The following is a 26,578-nucleotide window of genomic DNA, read 5'->3' on the forward strand; positions in this document are numbered from 1 at the left end:
CATGGAGAGGGTGACATCCCTGCAAGGGGAGATTTCAGGGGCAGGGTGGGACCATCGTACTGCATGAGGCTCCTGGTTCTGGCCTGTCTTTCTTTCTTTTCCTCTAGTTCACCCACCATGTCAGTTCACCCACAATGTCTGCCCAATTAGTCAGGTGGGAAAATGCATGGGCAACATACTTTAAATGGACCCCACATGTGCTCATACGCACGCATGGGCGTGCACACACACGTACGCACACACTTCCCCACGAAGGCTGTAGCTACAATAATCCTGGTGGAAGAAAGGCCCCAGGAGCCTCACTCAGGCTGGTATCTTTGCCAGTGTCCTGTCTTCTCCCCTCTGTCTGGCAGCTCTGGTCACTGGTCTTCGCCTGTAGGACAGAGTGAGCTCTGAGTGAGAGGATGAGAAGGGCCTGATCTAGTCCTTAGTTCAGTTGTTTGCACTTGTTACCAACCGGCCCCTCCTGTGGAGTGTCCAGTGTCCTAATCAGGAGGCCAACTACCAAAGGCAGCTGGGCGACTGCCGAGGGTAGCCCTCTTCCCGTTCCGCACCAGTCCGCCGCTTTCCCTCCCTTCCTCAGCCCCTTCCTGTCAACTGTCTGTCTTGTAAAAGCTTTCATGTTTACTGAGCACACAGCGTACACTTTGTCTAAACTCAGTCTTCACTGTCACCGAGCTGAGTCTTATCATGGTCTCTGTTCTCCCTGGGACTGTGTTACCCAAAGACAGGAGGTGACTTGGCACATTGAGGCTGCTGCAGCTGCACAGACCAATGACACGGGCCTGGGTCGAGCAGGGCTGGGCAGGCTCTGCCCCCTGGGGTCACATGCTCTCTGCTCTTCCTTTGCAGGAGACACTGGGTAGCGTTGCTAAATCGGGGCTCCCTGCCCTGCTTCTGCAGTGCCTTTACCTCTTCTTTGTCTTTCCTCTGGAAGAGGATGAGCTTTTTGAGAATGATGTTCAAGTTCAGAAGATGTTTGTGCAGGTGAGTGAGAGGAGAGCTGAGACCATGTGCTTCTGCTGGGAGATACCCTCATCCTCTGGCCCCTGGTCCTGAAGCTTCTCTGTTCCCCTTGGGGGCCCAGCTCACCTCCCTGACCCCGTGTTCTGCAAATGCCAGGAAGCCTGTGCATTGGGAAAATGGGTTATCTTCTTTGTATCTCTGGATCAACACTCCCCTTGCTCTTTCCCAGAACAATGAGCTCCTTTTCTCTACTTGGTCCCACCAGCTCCATCTCTAGTCTGTTTCTGGGTCGTGCTGGCCCTCCCCAGCACCTGGAACTTTCTGTCTCTGGCCACTTCTCCTCTGGGGACAAGCATGCTAACTCTACTTGCATGACGGTAGCCAATGTTTTCTTAAGTACTTGTTACGTACCTTGTGCCATGGCCTCACACCTGCCCCCCCCCCCAAAGCCCTCTCTTCCATCCCGGGATGTGTGTAGTAGTGTGTTCCTCATTCTGCACAGGCTATGATACAGAATATAAATGTGAGCTCAGGTCACAGGTCCGGGGACTGCTTGGGCAACCTGGGAGTCCGGTTCCTGAATTCACTCCTGGAGCCAGGCTTTTAACCACTTGGTGATGTCACCTTCTCTCCTCTTGGAAGCAACCTCTGAATGCCGAATGTGACTGCCATTCCCTGTCTCACCTGGACTCTTTGAATGCCAGCAGCAACTTTTAACATAGTTTCTCATCTCCTTCCCCTGCCCTCACTGACATGTTCTGTTTTCCAGTCTTCAGAGGGGCAGGGGTCCAAAGAAAACTCCTTGGCCTCTCTCTGCCCTTGGAGGGTGAGAGGGTAAGGAGGGCTGCGTGTCTCCCTCACATTTGCATGTCCAGGGCCTGGGCAGAGTCTTTCATGCAGCAGGTACTTAGGACCATTTGGGAATTTCCAAATGCTGCAGTCTGTTAAACATCTGCATTCAGATTGCACCCACTTGAGATTAATTCTCAAGACAAATTCATCATTACCAGGGGGTATCTCAGAAGTTCTGGCAGATTTCACTTAGGGTGAGTTATCCTCTACAACTCCATATGCTGGGAATTTAGGCCTCATTTCCCTGTATATAATCATATTCCAAATGGTGGCCAGGATGCAGTACTGGGTACTTGAACAAATCTTTATCTGGTGACTTATGTTCCTATGGGGAGTAAGGGCAGCTCTGCCTTTCCAGTGTTTTCTGCGGACATGCAGAAGGCAAACTGCAGGGTATACCACAGCTGTGTCCATAGAGGCGTTTCTTATCTTATTACACAGGAAATATGAAGTTCTCCAAGTGTATGCTCTATGCCATGATGATGGGTCCCTCAGCAAGCAGTCCCCTCTCTTGTATAGGTGACAGGAAGAAACTATGGAAGCCAGATGGGGAACAGTCACATGAATAAATAAGCAGCACCTGATTTTTAAAGTACTTTGAAGGAAAAGCCAGAGGTGTCCTGGGAAGTAAGGACAAGGGACCTGGTTGCGAGTAGAGCATGAAGGCGCTGTTCTGAGGCAGTGGCATTGCGCCAGGGCTGGAGGTTGGGTGAAGCTGCGAGGGGGAGGTGTGTGGTGAGGGGCAGGGATGGACGCCTAAGCCAAGGAGCGCATGGCCACCCCCCAGCAGGAATCTGTAGCCAGTCCTGGGCTGTCCAGAGTAGACTCCATCACTATACTTGGGGGGCAATTGGAGTTGAGTAGAAGGAGCTTTCTGTATTTTCCAAACTTTCTGAAAGGTCTAACTAGACCAGCAAGAGCCATAGAGAGAGGGGTCGAGTCCCTGCAGAATTCTGCCCACCATGCTTCACCCCATGTGGACAGACAGTGTCCAAAGTCCATAGGGAGACTGGATTGGTGGGAACAAGGGCCCCAGGGAGGAGGTCATAGGACAATACACATGATCTTGTACAAAAGTAGTTTGAGTGCTACCACAAATTTAGGAACACATTTTGCTTTTTAAATAACTAATTGGGTCCTGTTAATTCTATCATAGCTGCCAGGCATTTTCCTGGCATTGCTGTATAAAGGGGCAAGCAGTCAAACACGTCCTTGTTACTCTGACTTGGAAGGGATAACTGTTGCTCTTACAGGGTTATGAATTCAGACAGCCCCAAGCCATCATCTTTTTCTAGATGGCCCTGTTACCCATGCTGGTCTGGGACAGAAGGTAACAGCTCACAACCCCTTCTTTTGTGCCAACGCATGCCTATCAGCGCTCTGAGAGAGTGGGGAACCAACCTGTTGCAGGAAGGAGGCTTCTTATTCACAGTCCTCGTGGTTTCCTCTTTTCCTTCTTTCTCTCTCTCTCTCTTTCTCTCTCTCCATTCTTTTCCTCCCTCCCTCCTTCCACCCTCCCTTCCTCCCTCCCTCCCTTCCTGCCTTCCTGCCTTTCTTCCTGACTTCTTGCCTTCCATCCTCAGATGTTGCTCAACATTTGTAGTGAGTCTCAGGGGCTGGAGGGACTTCTCTCAGGGAACGAGCTCCAGTCCTTAGTGATCGCCACGGCCTCTCTTCGGGAGCACAACTGCTGTTTTTGGAAGGAACCCACCTTCTGTGTGCTGAGGGCCATCTCCAAGGCCCAGAATCCCAGCATCATCAGATACCTGCAAGGTAAGTCTCCAGGGGACCAAGGTCAAGCTGTGGGTCCACTTTCCACAACAAGACCTTGTCATGCTCTTGCAGTATCTGGATATATTTCTGGGACCAAAAAAGAGATGGACAAACCAGGTTTTTATCAATGTTCAGCTATGCGCAATCTATAACCCTGTGCTGCTTGGTTCCATTTGGAAAGGTGCTTTATTATTCATTTTGATGCTCACATATTATCAGATAGCAGTTCTTCTGAGCCCATCTATGTGCTGTCTCATTTATTTCTTTGAGAGAGATATTAATGATTATTGTCATTTGACAATGGGGAAACAGATTAGTAGTTGCTGAAAAATTGGCCAAGGCTTCCCAGCTTTCTAAGGAGAGAATCGAGCTTAAATGTGGAGATGACTGGTTCCAGGGCCTTCGGTTTTGCTCTGGGCGTCACAGGCAGGGTTCCAGCCATAGCCTCCAGGACCAGGCAGCAGGGTGGGCCTACCAGCTCTGCCTCCATTGCTGAGTTACCTCGAGCACCTGGCCGCCCGGGTGTCTGTAAACTGGGGATAATAACCCCGCTGATCTCAGCAGACTGTGGTGATGCTTCGGTGAGCTGACACAGCTGAAGTGCTCAGGCAGCCCCCAGCACAGGAGATTCCCCAGGGCCGTTGCATCCCAGCACTACTACCTGGTATGACTGAGGAAAGGTGCTGAAGGGCCAACTTCATTACCAGGGCCAGGGGCTTCCTTAGCACCTGCTGCCTCCTCCCAAGAACACAGATAATACTGGGGAGCGTGGACACCGCCATGGTCTGTGCAGTCTTGGGAAGATGTATTGGCCTCCTCTCAGAGGGTGGCCCATTGTGGGGCCAGAAGGGACACTCTGTAAGGTAGACATCGAGGGGGATAGCTTGATGAAGGTTCACTTCAGCTGGCCTCCTTACCCACTCTGTGACATTTCCTTAGTTGCACCAGCTAAAGTGCCTCTTAGGAGCACAGCCGTCCGTCCCTTTGGCTGACCCCCGTGTATGGAGTCTTTTTGGGAATAGGTCAGAGCCTGCCAGTGTGACCTGCTTGTCTACAGACATTTGCCCTGTGGTCTGTATTCTTCCTGGGGCCTCCTGTAGCCCAGGGCATCAGCCCCCGAGAGCTGGAAAACTCAGCAAACCCACCTTCTTATTGTAACAGAACTGGGAAGAAACAGCAGCCCCAGTTTAGGGAGTCAAAATTCCTGGTGGGGCCAGGGCCAGCACTAAGGGTCCAGAGCTGGGCTGCATGGTGCTCTACAGCCCAGACCTTCACCCCTGCCACTCACTGGCTAGAGTTCGAGACTCTGAAGAAAAGGTCATATGTGTGAGTGGTCAGAGTCCCTCACTGTATCATTATTCTCAACTGGAGAAGAAAATTTCTGTCCCAGTGGGGTGCCTGCCCCTTGGAGCACGACACCCTCTTAAAGACATGGGTAGTTTCTGGGGTTGAGTTGGCTGAGGACAAGGTTGGGAAGGAAGGCTGGCTTCTTGGCTACCTGCCAAGTCCTGAACTCTTGGGGCTGCCTTCCCCTTCCACCTCTGGTGCACCTGAGGCCTCACAGCGAGGGACTGCGCATACATTATCTCAGGTTCTCAGAAGGCACTTACCCTGGTTTCTCAGCACTCGGAAGAGACTCATTCTAATGAAAGAGCCCTAAAAGCAGCGATCAGTCAGCATGCAGAGCCGATGACATGTCTCCTCTGACTCACATCTGCCCTGCTTCCCCCAGCTCTGGGGTCACCACCATGCCCAGGCCCCACACAAGCTGGCCCTGTGTTCTTCTACCTTCCTGTGTCTCACATGTACTTCCAGTCTCCAGATCCCTGATTCTTCGTAGCTGAGATGTATCCTCTTTTTGGCCCCTCCCCTTCACACATATTCACATACTCTTCCCCGCACTTTTCATCAAGCTAATTTTTGCTCATCTCCAGTGTCCTTCCTGAAGCCTCCTGCAGTACTCAGGTCTTGGGCCATGCCTCTCATTTCTTAAAGAACCCAGGTCCTCCTATGTGCTGGGATTTATGAGTAGAGAGCCGAGAGGTTTTTTTCTTTCCGTTTCACCTGCTCCCTAGCTGAGCCTGCTGGACATGGCTCTCAGGATGGCACTTCCTGAGGGGGAGTCTTCTTTTTGATGCCAGAGCCAGAAGATAACTGTTTTGGATTAGTTCTCATTCACTTCTTGTTCTCCAATTCAAAGGAGGTGGGTGTAGGAGGCATGACCATGGCAGAAAAAGCTATTGCTTCTGAGCAGTGGTGGTGTATTTCTTCCCACAGCCATGGATTGTGTCAAGATGTGCCTCCAGAACCTCGCCAGGCTTGCAGATTCTCTCCCTGCCCCTGAGCTGAGTGAGGCTGTGAGCCTCATATTGGGCTTTGCCAAGGACTCCTACCCCGTCTCCTCGGTGCTGCTCCTGGAATTCGAGAACGGGGACGGATACCCTCTGCTGCTCAAAGTGCTGCTCCAGTAAGTGGCTGTGCTCAGTGGGGAGAAACCACGGGACCTGGGTCTTCAGAAGCACTTGGGGTGTTTTGGAGTAGGACAGGTATTAAGGCTCCTCAGAGTATCTTCTGAAACACACATCTCTGTAGCTGTGGCCAGTGAGATTTTCACAGTAAAAGTAATTCAGAGTGCTGTGGGCTGGGGAGCCAGGGCCCTCTACTCCCTTAGAGAACCAGTGGGAGACTGTGACAATAATGTTGCCAAGTCCCTTTGGTGGCAGGTATCACTTACATGCCTGCTGGCTTGACAGACACTTGTCAGAGCCCACACCACCGTGTGGGAGGGCCTTCTGGGACTGCGGTAATGGGAGGAAGTGCCACAGAATCAACAACCCCTGGGAGCAGTCCTCAACCAATGATTAGCAAAACTGATGAATGAATACCCAGCAAATTGCCCCTTGCTGGGGGAGTGGGGGTGCAGGAGTAGGATGAGCACACTCTGCCTCCCAGAGTCCCTGGATGAGGCACTTGCTCGGTGACACTCCATACTGGCCTCTTTCCCTTCTCTGTCTCACAGAGCCTCTCCCTTACTGGTATTTTGGGATCAACTCCCAAATAAACTACTCTCCTTCAAATCCTTCACACATGGGACCCAAATGAAGACACCCTTCAATGGGGTCAGGACTAATTTCTCTGACTTGCTCTACTCTGACTCACTATGCCATCTTCAGGTTGGGCCCAAGGATTGGATAAGTCAAGAAATGGATAGCAAAGAAATTTCTGGATTTTCCAAACTCTTCCACTGATCTTAGGGAAGCTGCTTACGGGCAAGACCACAAGTACTTGCTTGGGCCTTGCTCTGTATAAGAAGAGCTTCTCTCCTCTGTGGGGAGCAGTGTGCACTGCGCTTCCTGGGCTTCTCCATGAGCCAGGCTTCCAGTCCAGAGGGCTGACTTCTGAGGGGGTGTTGTCTCTCATTCCAGAGTGTCCAAAAGGATATGATTGAATGAGAACCCCAAAGTCCTCTCCCCAAAAGGACATAACAATAGATGTACTTATGCGGATGCCACATTTTACATTAACTGAAACTCTGACCAAGTGGCAATGGCTACCATGAAGGGTTGTGTCAGCGAGTGCTTGAACATTTTATTCAGTGAAATGGGTGGTTGGTTTTCCCCAGGCTTCCTGTGGAGGCAAGAGGGGAAATGAGCCTGTTCAGGGGCGTGTCAGGAAGGACCCATTGTAGCTCACTGGTTTTCCTTTCCATAAACACGTCTGCTCTTGACATGGCGGAGCTGCAATGAGGCTTGGGAGACCCTCTCCACAGGAAGAGCCAGGTAGCCCACCCACCATCGTAGCTAAAAACAAAAATAATATTCAACCTTGGCATAAGCATAAGGAAGTCTAATAAAGTCAGATCATTTCTCACGATATTTCTTTTGTTGCTCTTTGAAAATGTTAGATCTTTTTAGGTGCTCCCGCCTTTTTAGGGGTCCAGTCACAGAAAGCAGCCTTCGTGTGAATAGATGCTGTTGCTCCCCCAGGTCTCTCTGTGTTCTGATTACACATCTAGACCTAAGGCTGACCTTGCAAACATAGCGACTTTTACCCAGGGCGCCCCCCCACTGCCTTTTGGTGCTGAGTTGGTGGAGACCTTTGGGGTCTTTCCCAGCACCTCAGTCTGTGTTGCCTCTGCACACCCATGAGGAGCACCATGAACAAATGTGGCTGCTTTGTCCAAGAATCCAGGGAACTGGCCTCATTTGTCCCTGCAGGTACGATGGTCTGACCCAGAACAAAGTGGACCCCCACCTGGAGGAGCTCTTCGGGCTGGTGGTGTGGCTGACGACCTGTGGGCAGTCAGAGCTGAAGGTGTTTGACAGTGTCACTTACCCTCAGCTGGAAGGCTTCAAGTTCCATCGCGAGGCTTCTGGTGGGTCACCCTGAGTCTCTGAGTGCCGGCCACAGTTGGCACTGTGCCCTGACACAGCTACACGAGCTTGTCCCTATGCTTTCTGAAGAAACAAACACTCACCATGTGCTCATGACACAGTAGGGTCCACTTCTGTCATGCCTTTGGGAAGATAGCCTATGGATTTAAAATCTCTCCTTCATAGATTTTTCTAGATGTCTTGGGTAGAACTTAAGAGTAAATGTTTGCTTAATAAAGTCTATGACTCTCAAATAATGGCGGGGGCCTGTTATCTCCACCACCATCTCTAGTGTTATGTACTCTGTGACATTTGCTTCTATAATAGGGACGATGGCCTGAGACAGTCACCCAGGCTCAGGGTTGGTGCCTCCTCGGCTCTCTGAGACACTGATTAATTTATTGATGAACTCAGTGAGCATACCGTGGGCTTTCTGGGCAGCAGCCGCTGTGCCCCACACCATGTACCAGGTGTCTTCTCCCTCGAGATTCTCTGTAGACTGCCACCCATCCACTGAACAATAATCTGCTCTATAACAGAATGTGCATAGCCTGGCCCAGGGGTGACACCAGGAAAGGTTGGCCTGCTGTCAGCGTCAGTCAGAAAACCCAGCACAGAGGAGGAGGTTTCAAGGCTAAGCATGAATTGTCCAGGTAGAAAGGAAGCGGAAGGTATATATTTAAAGCCAGAAAGTACAGCCCCTGAGAAGATAAATGGTGACTGAGAACATCTGCATGACTGGGGAAATGGGCACAGAGACCCGCGCAGACCGGAGTGTGGTGCTTCAGAGCTCATGGGCCAACTTGGGAAGAGCCATCAGATGGGACTCCAGCCACCTCACCAGGAAGCATCAGATCAAAGAGAAGTTCCAGAAGCATCTCTGTTGTCTGAGGCAGAGGGGGCTGGAGGCAGGGGGTTCTTAGACAAAAGGTCTCTCAGGCAAGAGAGAACAGGCTTAACTTTCAGGGTAGAGAGAAAGGAGGGCTGGGTTTGTTTGTAAGGTGTCTTTATTTAACCCAGCTTGTTTAGAAATGGAATAAACTTAGCTTCACCATCTTTAAAATATTTGATTTTAATTGACTGAAACTGATCCTTCAGCCTAGCGCTGTCCAATGGCAGTGTAATGTGAGTCACATTACCTCATTTTTAAGTGTTCTAGTAGCCATGTTAGAAAAGGAAGCAGTGCCTAACCTGTGGTGGCACAGTGGATAAAGCGTCAACCTGGAAACACTGAGGTTGCCGGTTCAAAACCCTGGCTTGCCTGGTCAAGGCACATATGGGAGTTGATGCTTCCTGCTCCTCCCCTTCTTTCTCTCTCTCTCTCTCTTCCCCTCTCCTCTCTAAAATAAAAAAAAAAAAAATTAAAAATAAAAAAAAGAAAAAAAAAAGAAAAGGAAGCAGCTTAAATTATTTTTTCATAATATTTTCTATTTAACTCAATAGATCCAAAATATTACTATCTCAACATATGGTCATTACAAATAATTGTGACGTGTGTGTGTGTGTGTGTGTGTGTGTGTGTGTGTGTACGTATTTCAAGTGCTCAATTAGCCACCACATCTTGGACAGTGCAGATCTAGTCTTACATTCTGGGCAGCTGGATCTCTGAACTTCTAATAAGCATTCCTCCACCAGAGCTAGAAAATAGGAACTTGAGGCAGTATTTCTTGATGATAGTGCGATAAGGCAGGGGAAGTGACTTGTAGGATTACTCCCTTTTGTCATTTTCAGGGGTGACCATTAAGAATCTCCAGGCCTTCCAAGTCCTGCAAAATGTTTTCCACAAGGCCAGCGATTCTGTCCTCTGCACGAAAGTCCTCCTGGCCATCAGAACCATGTGGGGCTGGAACGCCCGCAACTTCTTCCTGCTGGAATGGACTCTGCAGCCCATCTCACAATTTGTGGAAATTGTGCCCCTGAAGCCGGCCCAAGTGCAGATGCATTTTTTCCAGATGCTGGAGGCCCTGGTGTTCGAGCTGCATTATGTGCCCCATGAGATCCTGGGGAAGGTGCAGCGCCTGATCCAGGACAACCCCGAGCCACACTGCACCCTGGTGGCCCTGCAGAGTGTCCTCAGGATAGCAGGAACAGACCCACTCTTCACAGATATTTTCCGGGACTCAGGGCTCCTGGGCCTGCTGCTAGCACAGCTGCGAAAGCGGGCCAAGATCCTAAGAAAGTCAGGTACGCAGAAGTGTTGGTGGTGGGAGAGGGAACAGGTGGGGAGTCAGTGTGAGCTGGGTCTGTTCTGCATGTCCAGCTGGCCAATCATGGAAATAACAGAGAAAGTGAGCATGCCCATGTCTTTCTGTCCCATGAGGGTCATGTCCCTGGGGCATGTGACTTCACAGAGCAGCAGCTTCCCTATTTTCTATAATTGGCTTTATCTTCCCCAGGGAGAGATGGGGGTATGTGGGGCTGCAATCTTAAACAGACTTGTGGAGCTAACTCAGGCCTGATGAACTTTCAGCTTTCAGATGTCTCCTACTCTAAATATTGTCTGAGTGTGTAGATGGGGAGGTAGCAGACAGGTCCGCAGCAGTACATATGGGAAAGGGAGCTCAGAGAGCCTTGGGGCTCTGGGGGCGGGGACCTGTCTGGATAATGTGGGATACAGCTGCCTTGCTCACTTGGTGCTGTTTGGTCCTAAGGTCTCCACCTTGAGCAGGGGCCATTGCTGTTCTGCTCACCTCCACTGAGTTTTGGCCACACCTTTGTGTACCTTGCATGGCTCCTTGGCATGGTCCCTTCGCCCCTGCCTCAGCTCCTACACTCTGGGCTCTCAACATCAGCAGCCTCTGCTCCTTCCATGGGACTTCAGGGTCCCTTTGTCTAGTGGGAGGACACTCAGGAGTTTTGGTGGGGGTTCTCTCCCTGCCTGACCTGATCCCATGCACATACCGTATGAAGTCACTCTACGTGGTTGTCTGCAACCCCACCTCCACTGACTTTCAGGTGGGAATCAGAGCATGAAAACTCCTTCCAGTTGCTCCTAGCCTTCCCTCAGTCTGTCCACACCTGACCCTCTAGGGCTCAGCCTGGAGGGGCATTTGGACACAGGAAACAGTCACTTACCTCTCCCCACCTTTTGGCTTCTTCACCTTCTCCTCCTATTCTCCTGGGAGGGACCAGGGGCTCTCTAGCCATTGGTTCCTTTTGGTATTGTGCTCAGACTCAAGTGAAAGTCATTAATCTGTGTGCTTCCTGGGCTTCTCTGAGGGGAAGATGCTCAGGGAGAGAGCATGGCATTGGGGCCAGCTGGCCCTGGGCTGGAATCTTGGCTGTGGTGCTGATTTGCTGAGTGATCCTGAGCTAACTGCTGAACTTCCATGAGCCTCTTTCCTCCTCTGCAAAATGGAAGTGTGTGTGTGTGGGGGGGGTTAGGGGCTGTTGGGAAAGCTCAATGGGGAGATATCTGACAAGGACCCATTATTGGGCTTGGTACATACTAGGTGCTCAAGAATGTGAGTCACCTTTCTGTGTGAACTGTGCTACAGCTGGGGAGGCTGAGCTAACACACCAGGAGGTGCTCTCACACCCCCGGTGCAGTCCAGGAAGGGCCCGTGCCCCCTGAGAGTGCCAGGGCTGCGGGTTAGGTGCTCCCACCTTGGCATCTCTGGGCCCCAAGCCAGGTCTTACAACATCTTTTGTATGTGCTTCTTTCTACTGCTTTTTGCACAGCGTTTCTGTTATCTTGGCTGTGTGTTGCTTTCCAGCAGCCTGATGTTGAATTTACTTTTTATTTTGTGTGTGACAGAGACTGAGAGAGGGACAGATAGAGACAGACAGACAGGAAGGGAGAGAGATGAGAAGCATCAATTCTTCATTGCGCACCTTAGTTGTTCATTGATTGCTTTCTCATACTTGCCTTGATTGGGGGAGGGGGTGTGGCTACAGCAGAGCGAGTGATCCTTGCTCAAGATAGCAGCCTTGGGCTCAAGCCAGAAATCTTGGGCTCAAGCCAGCAATTATGGAGTCATGTCTATGATCCCATGCTCAAGCCAGTGACTCCGCACTCAAGCCAGTGACCCTGTGCTCAAGCTGGTGATCTCACACTCAAGCTGGTGATCCAGTGCTCAAGCCAGATGAGCCTGCGCTCAAGCCAGTGACCTCAGGGTTTCAAACCTGGGTCCTCTGCATCCCAGTACAATGCTCTATCCACTGTGCCACTGCCTGGTCAGGCTGAATTTACTTTTACCAAAAAATTTTTAATTTATTTTAAAGAGAGAAGAAGAAGGGGTAGAGAAAGAGAGAGAGAAAGAGAGAGAAACATTGATTTATTGTTCCATTTGTTGGTTGACTTATGTATGTGCCCTGACTGGGGATCGAACCTGCAGTCTTGTCATATTGGGACAACACTCAAACTAACTAAGCTACCTGGCCAGAGCAAATTTACTCTTAAACTCAGTCACAGACCTATGACCATTCCCATGTGAATTTGAACTTTTTTTGTGAGCTGATGTGTCTGAACTTACTTTGTGCCTTCTATTGTTCAGTGTTTCTTGCCGTTTCTTGCATACTTTGTCTCCTGGTTAATAATAAACTCTACCTTTACTCATTCATTCATTCTCCAAATGCACTGCACTTCTCTCTTGTGTCAGGTACTTTCTGATGCTGGGGATTCAATGGTGAGCACACAGGCCTGGTTCACCCTCCTGGATCTAACAGGAACACCTAGTACTCCACAGTCTCTCAGGCATCTTGTGCCTGCAGTGTGAGCTGGCTGTCGTCTCTCCCCAGCATGAGTGTAAGGTAATGCAGGTGCCTACAGGAAAGTCAAGCAAGCAGAGATTCAGGGCTCATGGAGAATAGTGGTCCTCCAAGCGTGGTCCTTGGACCTGCCTATGAGCACCAAATGGGAATGTGTTAGAAATGCCATCCTAAGTCTTCACCCAAGACTGCCTAAGTCAGTAACTCTGAGGAAGGAAACCAGCTTCTGGATTTAAACAATGAGCCCTTCATGAGATTTTGCTGTGGCTAAGTTGGAGAACCATTGGTCTAAGGGGTCTTATAAACTCCCTTATGCACACTCTCTTATGATTCCCTTATGATAGAAGGATTATATTCACATTTAATTAAGAAGACAGAAGACTAATGGAGTCAGAGATTTGGGATCATCCTGTGTGCATTTAAAATTGTTTTTATTGCTTCTTCAATATGGCAGGAAACAAAGAGTCCACTCCAGGTGCTCAGGATCTGGAAAGAGAACTGACCTGTGTGATGCTGAAAATGATAGTCACACTTTTGAGAGGCTCGGTTCGGAATACTGGTAAGAATGGCCCCAAATTCGCCTTGTCACTGCTCACTAAAACGTAAACTCTGTTCAGTGATCTGTGTCAATGATCAGAGGTTCTATCCAAGGAATGTCCAGCATTAATGTGCGGTTAATGTCCATTTGTGGGTTTATGTTCAGTGATCATCAGTGTTGGTAGACAACTTGCTTGATACCTTTTACTTTTCAAATTGACAAATAAGGTTGTAAAGCAAAGCTGTATCCTAACTATATGAGACCAGAGAGTATCACCCACACCCCACTTCCATGTCAAATCCATTAATATCCTGCTGCACTGACCATATACTTAGAAAAAAATCCAAATTGTAAAATATAGACAAAGAAAGCTTGTCACTTTTAAGAGACCTAGTTTGACATACTTCCAGCCTAGGACGGACTTAGTAGTTCCACTCATCCAAAACAAATTTTTTAGCTTCCTAAGATCATGCAGCTTCTGTGTTGTTTATTTTTTAAAAAATATATGCATAGAATACGTATACATATATATTATACTATGAAGCCATGCATCAACACAGTGACATCTGTGGGTTTGGTGACTTGGTGTGTCTTTATCCAAGGCCCTCAGAGATCAGCTCTACAAAATGTGAATGATAATGTTCTATGGTAGAGGGTTTCTAATATTAGAGTATAACAAAATTCCTTGGAGGTGCTGGTTGGAATAAATGCATATTCCTAGGCATTTATTTAATCAGCAGCAAGCCATGGTGGAGTTGAGGAACCCACTCTTAAAAAGATTTCCATAGAGACTCCCACATAGGGAGCACCTGGCCTGCAGTTGGCGAGCTCCTGCCTTGTAGCACTGACCTGTCAATCCACAACATGCCCCTTGGATGATCCAGTTACTTCCTAGTGGTCATTCCCCATAATCACTGCAAATATCAATCCCAGGAAAGAAAATTCTTAGAATGACTTTCTAACAAAAACATAGATAGCACCTGCTGAACTTCTTCAATCTCCCTCTTCCCAAGAGACCACCTCAGAATTAAATTCTTAACTTCAATCTTTGTTCACTTCCACTGAGGGTTTTGGCAGAGAGAGAGAGAGTGGCCATCGACCCTGGATGACAGAATCATGTGGCATAAAGAGTAAAAGTATATCTAGTTAAACTTTGTATTACTTAGATTTTTAAATTAAAAAAAAATTTCCCCCTAAAAGCAGAATTCTCACTGGAGAAAAAAGTTTTCCTTTTTTAATTCTCAGCTGTATAATTTTTCTTTCCCTTTTCTCATATTAACAGTGAGTATGGATTTTTTTTTTTAAAAAAGTTCCTAATGAGTACAAAGATACATAAAAATGTAGCAAAGCAAACTTGGATATTGGCAAGGAAAAGCTTTCCGTGTGATGGAAACAACGGTGCAGAGGCTCCTATAGGCCCAGCCCCTAATGTCTGTCTGGTCTGCAGTTGTCCTGAAGGACCACGGCATGGTGCCCTTCATCAAGATCTTCCTGGATGATGAGTGGTACCGGGGGGCCTCCCTCAGCATCCTGGAACAGCTGTCGGCCATCAACACTGAGGAGTACATGAGCATCATCGTGGGTGCCTTGTGCTCGTCCACTCAAGGGGAGCTGCAGCTGAAACTGGATCTCCTAAAGGTGAGGTTATATCCTCCTTGGGATGGGCTTTTTCGTGGCCTGGTAGCCGGTGATCCACACTGGCCTGTGCACTCACTCATTCGGTTGGTCCCTGGATTATGCAGGTAGGGTACTACCAGCTGCACCAACAACTAAATGCCATATCCTCAGGAGCCTGACACATTACCAATCTCTTTCTTATGTGCAGTCCAATCAATGACTGGGGAAAGGTGTTATCTGGGGATGGCTGTCACCTATTTGGGCATCTGATCCAGCCAGCAGTCAAAGGAACAGAAAGCACAAGATGGCCTTGTTCAGAACCAGAACTGGCACATGTTAGCTTCTGTCCAGTTTTCTTTGGGCAGAACATTAAACAGACTCCTCTTGGGCACAGAGTGCCAAGCGATGTAGTTTCAGGCCGGGCAGCTACTTCCTAGCAGCCCCATAGACTACTGAAGTGGAACCGAATCAGGTGTGCACCAGCGGCTGCCTCGTTGACTGGGCCGACGTTCAGGGAGCATCTAGCAATTACCAGGCCGACACAAAGTGCCTGGGACTCACCGTTGAGTGAGACACACCCTTGCTGTCTGGGAGCTGCCTCCCATGTTTTGGGAGTGCACACAGAAGATGTTTGAGTTGGGCAACAGAAACAAAGGGTAGCCAAAGTGAACAGTGGGGGTCCGAAGAAGTAAAACTATGGTGTCCCCTGTGGGCAACAAAGAGGAGAATGTTTTTTTTATTTCTGTAAATTTTTTAGTCATTATGCAATTATCTTCAAAACAGTTAAAGACGACAGGATCACCACAGCCATCTCTTCTGCCTTACAGCTTTTACCATTTTGTTGTTGTTTCTGCTTTTTCATTCTTTTGGTCTTTGTGGATTTATGCCTTTAAAAACAAATCTTTCTTTTGTTATATGTTGTTTAAGAGAAGAACAGAGGTAAATTCAAATATCCCCCAGGAGAGGACCTCACACAAATACATGCAACACAACCCCCTACAAAATGCAGGCTCAAGTGTTATTCGCTCACATACCACACTTAACTGGTGAATTAAAAAAAAACAAAATCAACAAGTTGCTCTGACTTCCAAAATGAAACCATGCACCTTATTTACCCATGACCACTTACAAAAACGCTTAGAGGATGGTGCTCAGTGTGTCTCACCTCCTTGCTCTCTGCAGAGCCCATGTCACACAGTGATGCCTCTGTGTCACTGTCATCACATGGTCGAATGCCTACAATGGGTGGTGTGGCCACAGCACATGAGCAGCTCCTCTAGAAGCAGCATTATGCCCATCACTATCATGTGTTTCACAGGTGACAAGAACCAAAAGAGTAATGTAATTGCAGCACCCCCAATCATTGAAGATAATTTATATGAATCAAAACAAAAAGGGACGGTAGGTGCAATTGGAAGACAGTAGAGCCTCATAATTATGTGATGTAAAAGGGTTGATGGGGTACTGTAAAGGAGAGAGTCAGGGAGATCACAAATTAGTGATAGGTGACAGCTGGGAGGGACCTTTGTGTCATGTGACACTCTTAATATTCCAGTGGAGACCTGAGAGCTTTTGATACTGAGTGGTGAAGCTGAGTTTGAACCCCAGACTAGTGATGTGAAATTTAGTGATTTTTTCCTCTTCACCATGCTGTTTGGTGCATTTTCTCCCCTCTGTGTCTGTGTTCAGCCTAACTCACATGTTTCTTACTGAGATAAGGAACCAGCAAGGCTTGGGTCGAGGCAATGAGGACTCTGTTTCTTTCCCAGCTGAGTAGTTGGGATCTTCATTTTTTTCTGACATAGCAAGTGAAACATCTACGGAGGAGAAAGTTCTGGTGTTTACTTTGCTCAGGGAGTGAGTGTTTCTGTGTTCATTGTAGAAAAGAGATCTCTGCTTCGCTAATGAAAAGTTCCTCTTATTTACTCTATAGCCCAGAGGCACCTTATTGGAGTGCCAGTCCTTGGGTAATAGGGCCAAATTTCTAAAATTAGCAATGTAAAGCCGTTATGGTGTTTTACAGATTCAATATCATCTCAGAATCACGTTATCGAGAAAGCATGTCAGGGATAAACATTGTGTAAGCTTATTTAACAAAGTCACACCCTCGGTCCTATGTGCTGTCTTCTCTCTGGGTGCCCAGCCACTGCTGAGTGGCCAGGAGGGTGCCTGGAGCCACCATTGCTCCCTCAGGACCAGGGCTGTCAGCTCATTGCTATTCCAGCAGGTGGTGGGGCAGGATGGGGCCCACCAGACTCAGCTGCCACTGAGCCACATGAGCACCTCTCCAACATTTGCTGAAATCTGATGTGGGATTTGTGTTTCCTCTAAATCATCTTGGGAACCCTTTGGAACTTTAGACACAAAGATGTAAAATTAGCTCTTTCTGGCTGAACTCCCTCTTTAGAAGTTGTGAGTGGGTGCTGACTGAAGCGCTGTGCCTAGGAAATGGGTCGAAAGTAGAATGAAATAAATCATGGAATGGGAGGACCTCGCAGGCAGCGCCCCCTGCCCTGCACAGAAGTTCCCATCTCTGCAGTGTACTCACCTCACGGTGTCGCCTTCCCTCCCTTCCCGGAGGCAGGAGGGGCAGCCAGCTGCTCGGTTAAGGATAAAATCCCTCCAGAAACACCCAGTTTAGGGCAGTTATTTCCCAAACCCCGAGGCGCTTCCAGACCAATACAGAGGCACATGTGGCTTCACCGCCTAATTCTGGCAAATGATAACTGAGTTAAAGATTAATGTAAGCAAATGAATTTCCTCTCCCTAGCAGGTGGGACCATGATTGGGTTATGCACAAATTCAGATTGATTTGCTAATATACATTTAGCTGTTCAACTCTTAGCTTAATCATGTTAGCTCACCAGTCTTCCAGCATGACACATGGAAAATTATGAGGAATAACTGATAATAGAATGTGAAATATATCCTGTTAGCCCTAACATAGTTAGCACTCCACAGCAGACATTCATTTTATAGATTCAAGCTGGAGGAATACTAACTCAGGAATGATGACACGTTAACAGAGTTAAAGAGGAGAAAATGGGCTTCACATTGGCCTTTCTTAAAACGTGCCAACCTCGCCTGATTACTTTGACTTCAGCTGATTAAATTTACTCCCTTCTGCAGACTCACAGCCTTGGTGGTGGTATGATCACGTAAAAATTGAGTGACAGTAATGGAGACGCTTCTCTTCAGCCCCCAGTCCCTGACAGACTGTTTCTTGGAGTAACCTCATATTTATTTCCCTTTATGATAGAAATGTTTCTCTTTAGTTGCTATGAAATTAAGCCTTTGTAATTGGATTTTGAACTCTTTACTTTATGATGGTACAAATATGAAATTAATCCCATCCAAGGAATAATAGAGCAGTCTAAGTTCTACTGAGATTAACCCTATTTTAGATAATGACTCTGAATTTAATAAATCAAACAAAGCAACAATGAAGGAGAACCATACCTTTCTCCCTTCCTCCTCCTAACAGCGGGAGAAAAGCGCCATCTAGGAATTACAGGGAATAGACATTTCTGAGAGACACAGACCAAAAGGAGAACTGTTGTTGGGTGCTTCTCTTTTTAAAATATCTGCTCTCAACACCCTTTGAATGATGGCATCCTTTTGAGCAATAATAGCTGGTGTCAAACTGGACAAAAGTGGAAGGTGGTTTCTTGAGGGAAGAAGAGGTTTTAGTGGCCATTTACTGTTTAGACGATTGCATATAATCTGATGTTTTATTTTTTTTACTCATTTTCCTAGTTTGTAATTTGTTCTGTCATATGATAAACAGAAGTGTTTTGTTTTTTTTTCTATTCCATTTGTCTCCAACAACTTCCTACGGTTTAGGAGCCATTGAAAGTACTCACATAAATTTGGATGATCCTAGAGTGCAAGATTTCCTGATGTCTTTGTGATTTACCATATTTTTCATTCCATGAGACACACCTGACCATAAGATGCACCTAGGGTTTTAAGGAGGAAAATAAGAAAAAAAAATATTCTGAACCAAATGGTGTGTTAAAATATTTAATAAAATATACCACAATAGTATTTCAACAATGTAAACTCAACAGCAGCATTAACAACCACTAGCACTGTTACTAACAAATGAGAAGAGATGTTAATGTTCAATTTCTCTTCTAGTTGTCCGGGAACTTCAGCAGCTAAAAACAAAAAGGACATTCGCTCTATAAGATATACGGAATTTTCCCTCCACTTTTTAGGGAAAAGTGTGTCTTATGGAGTGAAAAATACGGTATTTCTTTTCAGGGATCAAGTCACATGACCAGGCACAGGAGGTCAGGTTTAGAGATGCAATGCATACTGGAACACACACCAACTTCAGGCTTTCCTGTGAGTTGTCAGTGGCAGGAAGAAAGCACCCCCATACACATGTTGAGGTTAGAGGGAGCTTTTAACTCGGACAAAGAAATACTGTAGTTAGGAGTGAGTTTCTCCCCCAAGGTCGGCACAGACACAGCATACTGTCCATAGCCTCTCCTGGCCCCAGTGTCCACAGTGTGGGCGGTAGGGCAGGCAGCCCTGTTGATGCTGCACAGAGAGGCCAAGCACAGTCTGACAGCTCTGTGCTGCTGTGCCACAGCTACCATACTCACCGAGCATCACCAGTCTGGAGAACCTGCTCCAACAATTTACATGCCAAGTCTGAATCTGCATTAGCCTGGTGAACAACATTTGCCCCACTCTGGTGACTTCGTGAGACCCTGATCACCCAACTTGCATACTGTCTGTGACTCTTTCAGAGGCAGAGCCTATGGGCAGCCAGAAGATGGTGGCAGCCCTCAAGGTGCTCTATACCTTTTTCTGGATAGTCCCAGGCCAGATACTGTTGGCAAATGGCCTCGGTTCACAGTGTGGCATCTCCCATAGATATCTACGCCCAGCACAAAGAGCTACCAATCATGGATTGCTTTTACCAGGTAACCTTGGTCCTGTTACAGGCAGCAACTGACCTTGGCCTGCATCAGAGACCCTCCCAAGAGGCCTCAGAACCACCATACCACTTCAGAACAAAACAAGCACCACCAGATTATACCCAAAGGCTGGTCTCAGTAGGCACCAAAACTGGCTGGGGTAACTCCCACTCAGTGGAGTCAGCCCTTACAGCACCTTATGCTGTGGTTGTGGCTGATCCTCATAGCTGCTCAGCCTGGAAGTCAGTCCCAGCCACTGACATGCCAACATCAATAAAGGTTCAATTGCAACAGGAGGACATATACAACATACAGAAGGGACACTCTTGGAGTACACAGATCAGGTGTTCAGAGAGACTGCACCATAGGGTCCACAGATTATCTTCTACATAAAGCCACCCAGCAAAGACTGGGAGACATAGCAGAACTACCTAATACAGAGAAGCAAATAAAAAAAGGCAGCCAAAATGAGGAGAAAAAGAAACATGTCTAAAATAAAAAAATACAAGGAAATTCCAGAAAAAGAACTAAACAAAATGTATGCTAGCAATCTACCAGATACAGTTTCAAAACAACAGTTATGAGGATATATAATACAAGAAAATTAGTGAGAACTTCAACAAAAAGATAGTAAACATAAAAAAATGACACAGAAACCATAAAAAAACCCAGTCATAAATGAAGAATACAATAACTGAAATGAATAATACACTAAAAGGAATCAGTTGCAGATAAGATGAAGCACAGGATTAAATTAATAATTTGAAAAACAAGATAGCAGAAATGTTTAACCCATCAGAACAGCAAAAAGAAAAAAAATGAGAATAGTTTAAAGGACCTCTGGGATAATATCAAGCACAACAACAGCTGCATCACAGAGGTACCAGAGGGAGAAGAGAGAGAGAGCAAGGGATTGAGAACCCATTGGAAGAAAGAGTGACTAAAAACTTCCCTAACCTGGTGAAAGAAATAGACATACAAGTCCAGGAAGTGTAGACTCCCAAACAATATGAACCCAAAGAAGCCCACACCAAGACACAAATAAAATGGCAAAGATTAAAGACAAAGAGAGAATCTTAAAAGCATCAAGGAATAGGCAGTTAGTTCCCTACAAGGGAGCTCCCATAAAATTGTCAGTTAATTGCTCAGCAGAAACTTTTCAGGCCAGAAGGGAGTGGCACAAAATATTCAAAGTAATGTAAAGCAAGAACTTACAAACAAGACAACTCTACTCAGCAAGGCTATCATTTTGAATGGAAGGAGAAAGTATCCCAGACAAGTAAAAGCTAAAGGAGTTTGTCACCACCAAAACAGTATTACAAGAAATGTTAAAGGAACTTCTTTAAGAATTAACAGAAGAAAAATGTACATACACATGCACAATAAACTGGCAATAACAATATTCCTATCAATAATCACTTTAAGAGGGAAAAAGATGGCAGCGGAGTAGGTTGGATGCACAGATGTCCAGCTCTCACCACCAAACTGGAATACAAATCAATTTAGGAAAAATCAGCATGAAAAACCAACTCTGAACTGCAAGAACAGCTCTCAAAAACCAAGGAGAAAAGAAGAAGCCATAACAATCCTGGTAGGGAGCGCCTGAATATCCCCTGCTTACAGGAACAGAGGGGGGGGGTGAGGCTGAGAGCCCAGAGGGGATCTCACACAAGGGAAAAGGGCAGAAACTACTGCTCACAGCCACTTGCCTGGCGACCAGGGAGCGAGGTGTGTTGAAAAGACCAGCTTATCTCCCAAGTGGAAAGGACAGGGAGAGGCACAGACTGTGAGGGGCTAAGGAATGCAAGAAACAAACTAAAAAAGCTGACTCATTCGTGCTGGAGGCGGCCATAGCTGGGGGAGGGACTGAACCTTTCACAAAACAGAGCTGAAGTGCTTCCAGATCAGAGATCTCTGGACATCTATCCAGCTCCAATCAGCACAACAAGACACAGCTGAAAACAAGAAGTGGAGAGAAGGGGCAGTAACTCAGGTCTCCATGGAGATCTGAGAAACACCTCCCCCTACTGAAGCTGAGAAAACACCCTGCCCCCAGTGAGATTAGCTGGCTAAAGAGGCCTTCAGAGTCTCAGGTTACACCCATCGCATTCCTGGATACAGTTTCAAGGAAGCCCCCTGCTGAGATCAGTAAACAAGACTATCACCTGTTAAGAAAACAAACAAATCAAGACTTCAAAGCTGCCCAAATCTGAAAGTGGATTACAGATAACAGCTGATACCAACCCAAGAAAACCTAGAAATAACACAACTGAAAACTGGAGGCAGACAACACCAAGCCTAGACTCAACCAACTCTACAAATAAAACACCCCAAAACAGATGATGAGAAGACAAAGAAGTGCAATCCAAATGAAACCACAAGAGACACCTTCAAGAGATGAACTAAGTAATATGGAAATAATCAAAATTCCAGATGCAGAGTTCAAAATAATGATTGTAAGGATGCTTAGGGATCTTAGAACAACAATGGATGGTCATTATGAACACCTAAATAAAGAAATAGCAAGTATAAAAAAGAATCAGTCGGAGATGACAAATACAATATCAGAAATAAAGACCAATATGGAAAGAATTAAAAACAGGATAGATAGAGCAGAGGATCAAATCAGCGAGTTAGAGGACAACTGGAATGAAGGCATGAAAGCAGAGAAGAAAAGAGAAAAGAGACTCAAAAACTCAGAGGAAACTCTTAGAGAGCTCTGTGACAACATGAAGAGAAATAACATCCACATCATAGGGGTTCCTGAAGAAGAAAAAAAAAGAACAAGGGATAGAGACTTTGTTCAATCATATCATAGCTGAAAACTTCCCTAAACTAATGCAAGAGAAACTCTTACAAGTCCAAGAAGCACAGAGGACTCCATTAAAGAGAAACCCAAAGAAACCTACACCAAGACACATCATAATTAAAATACCAAAGCTAAGCGATAAAGAGAAAATATTAAAAGCTGCAAGAGAAAAAAAGTTATCACCTACAAAGGAGCCCTCATAAGGATGACATCCAACTTCTCAACAGAAACACTTGAGGCCAGAAGGAAATGGCAAGAAATATTCAAAGTAATGCAGAACAAGAACCTACAACCAAGACTACTTTATCCAGCAAGGCTACTGTTTAAAATAAAAGGAGAAATAAAAAGCTTCCCAGACAAAAAACAACTCAAGGAATTCATTACAACCAAACCAATGCTGCAGGAAATGTTAAGGGGCCTGTTGTAAACAGATCAAAGTGGGAAAAGAATATAGCAAAAAAGGAATACACCTTTAAAGAAGAAAATGGCAATAAACAACTACATATCAATAATAACCTTAAATGTAAATGGATTAAATGATCCAATCAAAAGACATAGGGTAGCTGCATGGATAAGAAAACAGGACCCATACATATGTTGTCTACAAGAGACACACCTTAGAACAAAAGACACACATATATTGAAGGTAAAAGGATGGAAAAAAAACATTTCATGCAAACAGAAATGAAAAAAAAGCTGGGGTAGCAATACTTATATCAGACAAATTGGACTTTAAAACAAAGGATATAGTAAGAGATAAAGAAGGCCACTACATAATGATAAAGGCAGTAATCCAACAGGAAGATATAACCATTATAAATATCTATGCACCTAATATAGGAGCACCCAAATATATAAAGCAGACTTTGATGGATTTAAAGGGCGAGATCAACAGCAATACTATAATAGTAGGTGATTTCAATACCCCACTAACATCACTAGATAGATCCTCAAGAAAGAAAATTAACAAAGAAACAGCAGACTTATTGGAAACACTAGATCAACTCGATTTAATAGATATCTTCAGAACCTTTCACCCTAAAGCAGCAGAATATACATTCTTTTCAAGTGCTCATGGTACATTCTCTAGGATAGACCACATGTTAGGGCACAAAAGTGCTCTCAACAAATTTAAGAAGACTGAAATCGTATCAAGCACTTTCTCCGATCACAACGGCATGAAACTAGAAATGAATCACAACAGAAAAGCTCAAAAATTCTCAAACACATGGAAACTAAATAGCAGGTTGTTAAATAATGAATGGATTAAGAATGAGATCAAAGAAGAAATAAAAAAATTCCTAGAAACGAATGACAATGAGCATACAACAACTCAAAATTTATGGGACACAGCGAAAGCAGTGCTGAGAGGGAAGTTCATAGCACTACAGGCACACTTTCAGAAGCTAGAAAAAGCTCAAATAAACAACTTACCCCTGCATCTAAAAGAATTAGAAAAAGAACAGCAAATAAAGCCCAAATGTAGTAGAAGGAAGGAAATAATAAAGATCAGAGCAGAAATAAATGACATAGAGGCTAAAGAAAGAATACAGAGGATCAATAAAACTAGGAGCTGGTTCTTTGAAAAGGTAAACAAGATTGATGAACCTTTAACTAGACTCACCAAGAAAAAGAGAGAGAGGACTCAAATAAATAAAATTAGAAATGAGAGAGGAGAGATAACAACTGACACAACAGAAATACAAAATATTGTAAGAAAATACTATGAAGAACTGTATGCCAAAAAAACTAGACAACCTAGATGAAATGGACAAATTCCTTGAAACATACAATCTTCCAAAAATCAATCTGGAAGAATCAGAAAACCTAAAGAGACCGATTACAACAAATGAGATCGAAACAGTTATCAAAAAACTCCCAACAAAGAAAAGTCAGGGCTCGATGGCTTCACAATGGAATTCTACCAAATATTCAAAGAAGAACTAACTCCTATCCTTCTTAAACTATTTCAAAAAATTCAAGAGGAAGGAAGACTTCCAAGCGTCTTTTATGAGGTGAGCATAATTCTGATTTCAAAACCAGGCAAAGACAACACAAAGAAAGAAAATTATAGGCCAATATCTCTGATGAATATAGATCCTAAAATCCTCAACAAAATATTAGCAAACCGGATCCAATAGTATATGGAGAAAATCATACACCATGATCAAGTGGGATTTATTCTGGGGAGGCAAGGCTGGTACAATATTCGTAAATCAATCAATGTGATTCATCACATAAACAAAAAGAAGGAGAAAACCATATGATAATTTCAATAGATGCAGAAAAAGCATTTGATAAAATCCAGCACCCATTCATGATCAAAACTCGCAGCAAAGTGGGAATACAGGGAACATACCTCAACATGATAAAGGCCATCTATGACAAACCCACAGCCAACATCATACTCAATGGGCAAAAATTAAAAGCAATCCCCTTAAGATCAGGAACAAGGCAGGGGTGCCCCCTTTCACCACTCTTATTTAACATAGTCCTGGAAGTCCTAGCCACAGCAATTAGACAAGAAGAAGAAATAAAAGGCATTCAGGTTGGAAAAGAAGAAGTAAAACTATCATTATTTGCAGATGATATGATATTGTATATAGAAAACCCTAAAGTCTCAGTCAAAATGCTACTGGACCTGATAAATGAATTCAGCAAAGTGGCAGGATATAAAATCAATACTCAGAAATCAGAGGCATTTTTATACACCAACAATGAACAGTCAGAAAGAGAAATTAAGAAAACAATCCCCTTCACAATTACAACCAAAAAAAATAAAGTACCTAGGAATAAACTTAACCAAGGAAACTAAAGACTTGTACTCGGAAAATTACAAAGCATTGATAAAAGAAATCAAGGAAGATGCAAACAAGTGGAAGCATATAACGTGCTCATGGTTAGGAAGAATAAACATCATTAAAATGTTTATATTACCCAAAGCAATCTATAAATTCAATGCAATACTGATTAAAATACCAATGACATACTTCAAAGATATAGACCACATATTCCAAAAATTTATATGGAACCAAATGAGAACACGAATAGCCTCGGCAATCTTAAAAAAGAAGAATAAAGTGGGAGGTATCACACTTCCTGATATCAGGTTATACTACAAGGCCATTGTACTCAAAACAGCCTGGTACTGGCATAAGAACAGGCATATAGATCAATGGAACAGAACAGAGAACCCAGAAATAAACCCACAGTTCTATGGACAACTGATATTTGACAAAGGAGGTAAGGAAATACAATGGAATAAAGACAGCCTCTTTAACAAATGGTGTTGGGAAAATTGGACAGCTACCTGCAAAAAAATGAAACTAGATCACCAGCTTACACCACTCACAAAAATAAAGTCAAAATGGATAAAAGACTTAAATGTAGGCTGTGAAACCATAAGCATCTTAGAAGAAAACATAGGCAGTAAGCTCTCGGATATCTCTCAGAGCAATATATTTGCTGATTTATCTCCACGGGAAGTGAAATAAAAGACAGGATAAACAAATGGGTCTATATCAAACTAAAAAGCTTTTGCACAGCTAAAGACAAAAAAAAAAAACAGGATAAAAAGACAAACTACACAATGGGAGAACATATTTGACAATACGTCTGATAAGGGGTTAATAACCAAAATTTATAAAGAACTTGTAAATCTCAACACCAGGGAGACAAACAATCCAATCCAAAAATGGGCAAAAGAGAAGAATAGACACTTCTCCAAAGAGGACATACAGATGGCCAATAGGCATATGAAAAAATGCTCAGCATCACTAATCATTAGAGAAATGCAAATTAAAACCACAATGAGATATCACCTCACACCAGTCAGAATGGCGCTCATCAACAAAACAACACAGAATAAGTGCTGGTGAGGATGTGGAGAAAAGGGAACCCTCCTGCACTGCTGGTGGGAATGCAGACTGGTGCAGCTACTGTGTAAAACAGTATGGAGATTCCTCAAAAAACTGAAAATCAAACTGCCTTTTGACTCAGCTATCTCACT

General features: G+C 45.2%; 1 protein-coding gene across 5 annotated transcripts in view; it reads left to right on the top strand.

The window, feature by feature from the left end:
- Positions 1-26,578, top strand: part of WDFY4 (WDFY family member 4) — a 313,461-nt gene that overhangs the window by 35,634 nt on the left and 251,249 nt on the right. For all 5 annotated transcript variants that reach the window (XR_010727052.1, XM_066242595.1, XM_066242598.1 and 2 more), the window contains exons 5-11: positions 853-987; positions 3,402-3,591; positions 5,869-6,058; positions 7,809-7,966; positions 9,696-10,148; positions 13,129-13,233; positions 14,660-14,850. Coding sequence is in view for 4 of the 5 variants with exons in the window: in XM_066242595.1 (XP_066098692.1) it covers positions 853-987; positions 3,402-3,591; positions 5,869-6,058; positions 7,809-7,966; positions 9,696-10,148; positions 13,129-13,233; positions 14,660-14,850 (1,422 nt within the window). In the remaining variant the exon portion in view is untranslated. The remainder of the gene's footprint in view (positions 1-852; positions 988-3,401; positions 3,592-5,868; positions 6,059-7,808; positions 7,967-9,695; positions 10,149-13,128; positions 13,234-14,659; positions 14,851-26,578) is intronic.

This window comes from Saccopteryx bilineata, chromosome 9 (genome assembly GCF_036850765.1).
Source record: "Saccopteryx bilineata isolate mSacBil1 chromosome 9, mSacBil1_pri_phased_curated, whole genome shotgun sequence".
NCBI lineage: Eukaryota > Metazoa > Chordata > Mammalia > Chiroptera > Emballonuridae > Saccopteryx > Saccopteryx bilineata.